The 7,736-nt window shown below is 42.0% G+C and overlaps 1 protein-coding gene across 1 annotated transcript in view; it reads right to left on the bottom strand.

Moving 5' to 3' along the window:
• Positions 1-729: 729 nt before the first annotated feature.
• The window catches only part of POLR2L (RNA polymerase II, I and III subunit L), a 29,875-nt gene continuing 22,868 nt past the window's right edge, over positions 730-7,736 (bottom strand). The window contains exons 2-3 of the mRNA XM_077459867.1: positions 4,734-4,840; positions 730-1,043 (exon numbers count right to left, since the gene is read on the bottom strand). Of these exons, the coding sequence (XP_077315993.1) occupies positions 935-1,043; positions 4,734-4,828 (204 nt within the window). The 5' untranslated portion in view covers positions 4,829-4,840 and the 3' untranslated portion in view covers positions 730-934. The remainder of the gene's footprint in view (positions 1,044-4,733; positions 4,841-7,736) is intronic.

Here is a 7,736-nt window from a genome sequence, read left to right as displayed (position 1 = left end):
TTTTATTTATTCGGATCGATATATATATTTTTTATTTACATTAGCTTTGATTCACTATTTTTTATGTACTTCAATTAATTTTGAGTACTTGTAATATTTATGTGATTTAATTGCAGTGGGATACTTTGGGTTATCTATATAATTTTTGGGATATTTATTTATATATATTTTTGTATGTTTAGCACTGATTATATATATTTACGGGTATACATGTGAATGTTACTGTTATTTTGTTTTTATTTTTAGTTAGGGTGAGGTTAAGCATTCACCTATTGAGCGCTACGTGTCACATAATTTTTAGTTTTTTTGAAAACGATTGCATGGATTTGAAAAAAGGACATACGTTGAATTTAGGTACAGCATTACACGACAGTGCAATTGTCAGTTAAAATAATGCAGTGCCGTATCTCAAAAAATGGCCTGGTCATGAAGGGAGGTAAATCTTCTGGAGGGCAAGTGGTTAATTAAAAGCTTCACCTAGGGGTGAAAGGCTCAATTTAAATTGGTTACACTGCCAAACAGAATCAGCAGACCAAAGCACTTCTTTAGCTGTAACTAAAATATAGGACAGTGGAGATATGTCACTTATCTCTTTTCTTGTCAAAAGAGAAAAATCGTTTTGCAGGGAGCTTTATTAAGCCCATGGAGGAAGCGCGATAGGAAAAATGACTAGAAATCTGCACTCTGTTAGAATAATAAAGGTTAGAAAAACTCGATATACATGGCATCTATTTATAACAAAACTCGTCTTTATTAGTAGAAAAAGAAAAAAAAAAATTGGTATTGTGTATAGTTTGTAAGGTTTACAGACATATTCTGGCAATTTCCAAACTTTTTGTATATGAACTGTGCTTGTAAGTGTGGTCAGAGTAAAGATATCCCATAGCTTGAGATTTCTTATAATCACGAAATGTACATCCAAGATGTGGTCCCCTCATTTTTCCAGTGGTGCATAATTTAAAAGCTTTTCAATCAGGTCCACATGAGCCAGAAGCATACGGCGACAGCAGTACCTCTTTAAGCCTAAAGCGTCCAGTGCATCTCTGTAAAACAGGTAATGAAAATTTTATATGGCAACAAGAGAGACCAAATGGACATAGAAATAGGAATGAAAGAGCCCTGAACACAAAGCACATATGATTCTGGAAATCGATACAGATACTACAATAGGTTCTTTAATTTTAGTTTTGGATAAAATGGGAAAAGGTTAGAACCCCTGTCTGGTTTTATTAATATCCAGAACTCCATTAGAGAGATTTTCCCCCAATTTCTGTTTTGGGGAAAACCTTTTTATTAGACAGGAAGGGGAGGGAAATCCGTAACAAGAAAGCAGACAATAAAACACCGACGTGGGTTCTAGTGGTCTCCTACTTAACTAAAAACATACTTCCATTTCTGTTGCTGTTAAAGCCCAACCCCCGGAAAAAAACAAAAAACAATCCACCCTTGAGTGGCTACAGGTTACTGTACACCCCACACTCTGCCAGATCCAGCACTCTCCTCCTTCTCCCAAATCTGATTTGTGGGTGGAGCCTCAGCATCATCATGCACACCACTTGCATAATAAAATTCCAAAGCAAGGATTTTTTTTTTCCCCCTCAGTTTCGGTCCAGACTTTCTTCTGATGGGCTTCTAATCCTTACCCAATCCATCCACAACTAAACTAGGTTTTGAATAAAAATTAATTTAAAATGTTTGCCCAAATTAACTGAAAACCTATAGATACCCTTTATACCATAAATTATAAAAATGTATAAATCAACTCTGGAATGATTGAATTCTAATGTCCAACACCTAATCCAGAGGCTTTCACTTCCGGGAATGTTAATAATATTCTGTGTATCATGCGAATGATCTGGGTCAAACAAGGAAGCCTATGGGGGAAGAACTCCTCAAACTCACCATGTCCTGACTCTCCATAAAAGGGGAATTCAGTACAAGTACGTTCCTGAATATCTTACATAGCTACAGTTTGCTGGCTGTGTAAGTGCCGCTTTACTTTTTCTTCTATTAAAGCTTTCGCCAATTGTACCTCAGAGCTGGATACACCAACGTGCACTTTGAGTTATTATTTCATGCTCAGTTGAGCATCAGTGAGCATTAACCAGGTGCCTACCAGCCGCTGCAGTTAAACTGCGGCAGGTTGGTCCAGCTGCGCAAATCTCCTTAAGTGTACATTGGTCGCACGCACCCGCCATCCCCGTGACAAATCAGATTCGCTACAGAACCAATTGATCTAAAGGCCCAGGCCAACGATTTCCGACCTGGACCTGCTGATTGATTCTAGCAAATGAAATGCCTGTGTAATGTAAACACAGGCAGAGGAAATTATGTTATCTCCCCTCGTGAAGCCCTTTTTCGGTTCCAGCGCAAGAGAAGACATCCACAGTGAGTACACCAAGCACTACACTGACACCAGTACACATAATTCAACCCCCCCCCCCCCCCCCCAAATCAACACCCCAAGTTAACCCTTTCACTCTGTCACAGTGCCAATTTCAGTTTTCAGATTTTTCATTGATCACTGTACTGGTGTCACTTAAGGCAATTAGTGGTAGGCCTAGGTAGGTTTAGGGTACCCCCATATATTCCACAATAAAGGTTTAACCTCTTGATCACCCCCCAGTTAACCCTTTCACCCCGTCACAGTGTTGATAGTATATAGTGTACAGATCTTTTTTCTGATCATTGTATTCGTGTTACTTGTGACTCTAAATAGCGTTAGGTTTAGGGTACCCGCCATATAGTCCCTAATAAAGGTTTAACCCCTTGATCACCCCCAGTTAACCCTTTCACTCCCTGTCACTGTGGCATTAATACAGTGTACAGATCTTTTTTTCTTATCAATATTTTAATGTCACAGGTTTGCTAGTTAGGTAGCCGTGTCAGTTAGCTTCAATCCCAGACATCGTCAGATTTGATTGCCAGTAGCGCTAACATGCATGCATACACCTCCCTTACTAGAATAGTCTTTGAACGGATCAATATCTTTGATCTGATCAGATCTATACTAGCATTCCCAATAGTATAGTGTTCCCAAAAATGCAGCATTAGCAGGATCAGCCCAGACACCTGCCAGCACCTGTGTTTGGCCCCTCTGCCCAAAACTGCATAACTGTAGCGCGAGTCATGCCTGGTCCCTGTTAGTGCTAACAGTTAATTTTTTTTGTTGCGATTCAAGCAGTCGCTGACAACCAGGTGCTCTTACCTGTAAGTCGCACTAGCTGTACCTATAAATTTAATGGCCAAAATGTCCAGAGGTACACTAGTGAAGAGGCCTACATATTGCTGAGCATGACAGATGAGAACGAAGAGAAGCCTTACTGTCAGATTCAGGCTCAGTATACGAACCCGTAGAGAGCAGTGGCAGCCTGACAGATAGCTCTGACAACGGAGTGGTCCCTGTTAAGGTCAGATGACCCTGTTCTTCTGTTGCTGAGATGCAACAACTGCAGGGTTCTCATATGGAGCAGAGAGCCATTACTAGTACCGTTCAACCTTCTGTAAACTGGCAAGCACCAGTGGCTTAGTACATCCTGGTCATAGACAAACCAGCACTGCAGTAACACTTAGTGACTCAGCGAGTCCCATAAGTGCAGTTCAAGCTGGTGTGGTGGCTAGCTCAAATAGTGCCCCGCAGCCACCAAGAGTTCAAAGACAGGCCTGTAGAGCCCATAGTTCCTTTCCTGCTGCGTTTGCAAATCCTGATTGGCAGACCACCACTTCTGCAGCGCCCGTACTTCCCCCTTTCAATGACCAACCCGGAATTCAGGTAGAAACAGCAGATTTTAGTACTCTTGACTTCTTTTACGAGCTGTTTTTCACAGAAGATCTGTACAGATCTATTGTGTAACAAAGCAATTTATACTGTGCTCAATTTATTGCTGCAAAACCAAATTTGACCCCACATCTGTCCTCCAGGCTGGAAAGCATCAGATCGGGGGGAAAAAAAAAAAAAAAAAAAAGGGGACGGAACTGATGCTTTCCAGCTGAGATCGCCACTCTGTTAACATCTGCTGCCTGGATGTCATAACGTCGCACCCGGGCCTCAGGTGGTCATGGAGATCTCTATGCTCTTCATGCGGCGGAGGATTCTGTCTCCTGGTCCCCGATAGCACGAGAGAGCCTGGAGAAGCACCGGAGGGCGGTGGAGAGTTTGTCTCATAAGGTCGTCTGTAAGAACAATCAAGCGGCGGAACTGCCGCTATGATCATTCTTACGGTGCACAAAATCACCGGCAGAAAAGAATGATAAATCTGAATAAGCTGCAGGCATCATTCAGATAGCCCCATTGAAAGTCAAGGACGTCATATGGCGTACTGGGGGCAGGAAGTGGTTAAAGGGGTAAATCCATCCAGGGCTCAAGTGGTTAATCAATTGCCTCTATGGTTGTTTTTTCCACCCAGTATCTAGGAATGATTGATAAATAGAGGACTGTCTGGATGGCCCAGTGCCCCAGAACATCACGTATCCAAAAAAAAAAAAAAAAAAATAATAATAATATCTGGGGCACTTATCTTTTTTTTCTTTAAAGAAAAAAAAGATAAGTGCCCCAGATTTTTTATTTTTTTTTTAAATCACAGACTAATATTTAGTATCAAAAGAAAAAAAAAATCCAATACATCCGGGGGGTCTGGATTGGAATACTACCTGGTTCAGACCCCCCATTCCCCTGATGGTTATCAATCCTTGCTAAAATACGACAAACACAGCAGAGAATAAATTATACATACCCTTCAGTGTATTCTGCCTGCAGTAGTCCAAGATAAGCCTCCCACTTATTTCCAACAATCTTCCCACATGTGAAGCATCTGACCGGGATAATCATTTTGCTGAAGTCCTTAAGGGGAAACAGACAAGAAATTGGGTCACAAGCCATGATAAGATGGAGTTAAATAATAACTGCTCCTCCAAGACCTTGCTATGCTCCTGCTCTGGGCAATGCAGCCCTCGGGAGATAAGTCTGTTTAAATTATAATAGGTCAGTGTATAAACCAGCTCGTGGAACTATCTGTGTGGATTCTGTGCTTTCTAGGAGGTGCTTGTCAGCACTGGCCTGATTAGAAAAAGTGAGAGCGTTTTGCTGTAGAAACCATTCCAATCTGTAGAGAATATTATGTATTTGGTTGGTTGGCTGCACATTACAAGCAGTGCAATAAAGCTTAGGAAAAATTATGCAGCGGATTCAATGTTAAAGTAGAATTTCATTTATAATAAGAAAGTGGAAAGTTCCTCCACAAGCTATTCCCACGGATAGGCTGTGGACTATCCATTGTGTTCTATGGATTTCTGAACTGGAGTTGTGAAATTCTGGCGGCGCAGTTCTGTGTAAGCTTTATAGTTACCTTCTTTTTTTTTTTTAAAACAAAAATAAAGATCTATCACAGCTTACACTTACATTTTTTAATAATAGTCTTGCAATAGTAATACAAACAGTAGTTACAGTGCCTTAAAAAGTATTCATACCCCTTGACATTTTTCATATTTTCTCATGTTACGACCAAAAACGTAAACCTATTTTATTGGGATTTTATGTGATAGATGAACAAAAAGTGGCACATAATTGAAGTGGAAGGAAAATGATTTTCAAAACTTTTTACAAACAAATATCTGAAAAAGTATGGCATGCATTTGTATTCAGTCCCCTTTACTCTGATACCCCTAACTAAAATCTAGTGTAACCAATTGCCTTCAGAAGTCACCTAATTAGTAAATAGAGTCCACCTGTGTGTAATTTAATCTCAGTATAAATACAGCTGTTCTATGAAGCCTTCAGGAGGATTGTTAGAGAACCTTAGTAAACAAACAGCATCATGAAGACCAAGGAACACACCAGACAAGTCAGGGATACAGTGGTGAAGTTTAAAGCAGGGTTAGGCTATGAAAAAAATCCCAAGCTTTGAACATCTCACGAAGCACTGTTCAATCCATCACCTGAAAACGAAAAGAGTATGGCAAACAGTAAACCTACAAAGACATGGGCATCCACCTAAACTGACAGGCCGAGCAAGAAAAGCATTAATCAGAGAAGCAGCCAAGAGGCCCATGGTAACTCTGGAGGAGCTGCAGAGATCCACAGCTCAAGTGGGACAACTATTAGTTGCGCACTCCACAAATCTGGCCTTTATGGAAGAGTGGCAAGAAGAAAGCCATTGTCGACAAAGACATAAGAAGTCCCATTTGCAGTCTGTGAGAAGCATGGTCAGATGAGACCAAAAATAAGGATTTTACGGCGAGTACAAAAATCATCTCTGAAGTTCATTGATGGTCACAGCACCTTTAATCTTGACCTTAGGTTAGATCGCCACCTTCAGGAGAGGACTAGGCAGAACACACAAAAAGAGCAAAAAACCCCCCCCCAAAAAAAACTGTACAGTACCGCCCAGGGGGGCGGTCCTTCTGGCGACAACCCCTCACTCTACTACCAGCAGCTCAGATTGTCAAAAGGTGTGTCCGTCAATGAACTTCAGCGAAAAGGATTTTCCGGTGAGTACAAAAATCCTATTTTCTCTTTCATTGATTGACGGGCACAGCACCTTTAATCTTGACCTTAGGGATGTCCCCAAACAGCGTCAAAAACGAGGGGTGGGAACACAAAGAAAATAAACTCCACCCATGACAAAAAAAACTCAACAGAGGAGTTGCAACCTTAAACAGCCACCTGCAAAACCTTGCGGCCGAAGCATACATCCGAAGATGCGCTCACATCAACCTTATAAAATTAAGTGAAAGTGTGAACGGACGATTAGGTCGCTGCCTTACACATCTGGGAAAACAAACAGGGAGTCCGACCTCCGAAAAGGAGCTGTAGTAGACAGACATACACCAGCAGAGCCACGTCTAAAGAATGCAAAGCAACCTCCTTGGGATGTGACGGTCGAGGACATAAGGACGGAAGCACAATGTCCTCATTTAGATGAAAGGCCGAAATAACCTTTGGCAGAAATAAAGGCTGCGGGCACAGCACCGCCTTATTCTTGAAGAGGATCAAATAGGGAGACTTGCATGACAAGGCCGCCAACTCAGAAACACTTCTTGTCGATTTAACCAATTAAGCCCTGGATCATTTTGCAGGCCAAAGACCAGAGCACTTTTTGCGATTCGGCACTGTGTGGCTTTAACTGACAATTGCGCGGTCGTCAGGACTGGACGGACCCCTTCCTTCTTTGGGACTACAAACAGATTGGAGTAGAATCCCTGAAAAATTTCCTGGCGTCGGTACAGGTACTATCAGCAGCAGGACCTCCTGATGAGCCGGAAGAAGTTGAAGGCTGGAAGGAAGAAAAAAAAAAAAATCAGTTTGGCAGGCAAGAAAAAAACAAAAAAAAAAAAACAAACAAACACTCTTGTAGCCTGAAGAAACCAGTTCACAGACCCACTGGTCGGAAAGGAGGGAGGTCCACTGAACTGCAAACTTCCAAAGGCGACACCCCCACCCGAGAGCCGACACGACAACGACTGGAGATGCCCATTTTCCTCAGAGGGGTAACGCACCGCCACCCTTCTTGGGACTGAAAAGGCCCGTTGCGGGCTTCCCCATTCCTTGTAGATTAAATTATCAAAATAAGTCAAATACGGAAACACCTTAGGCGTGCGGGCCTGTTTGTGGGACCCAAAAGGGACTGCCACTTCAGCAGAATTTCCTGCTGCATCCTGTATCTTCAGGGTATCCTGCACCGCTGTGGTAAGTGCTCCTACTAGTTTTCATGCTCTAACCCAGACAGTCAGTCATTCTC

Source organism: Lithobates pipiens, unplaced genomic scaffold (genome assembly GCF_037356315.1).
Source record: "Lithobates pipiens isolate NorthernLeopardFrog02 unplaced genomic scaffold, aLitPip1_a1.2 Scaffold_10, whole genome shotgun sequence".
Lineage (NCBI taxonomy): Eukaryota > Metazoa > Chordata > Amphibia > Anura > Ranidae > Lithobates > Lithobates pipiens.
Note: the sequence above shows the minus strand (reverse complement) of the source record. Positions and strands in the feature narration are given on the sequence as shown.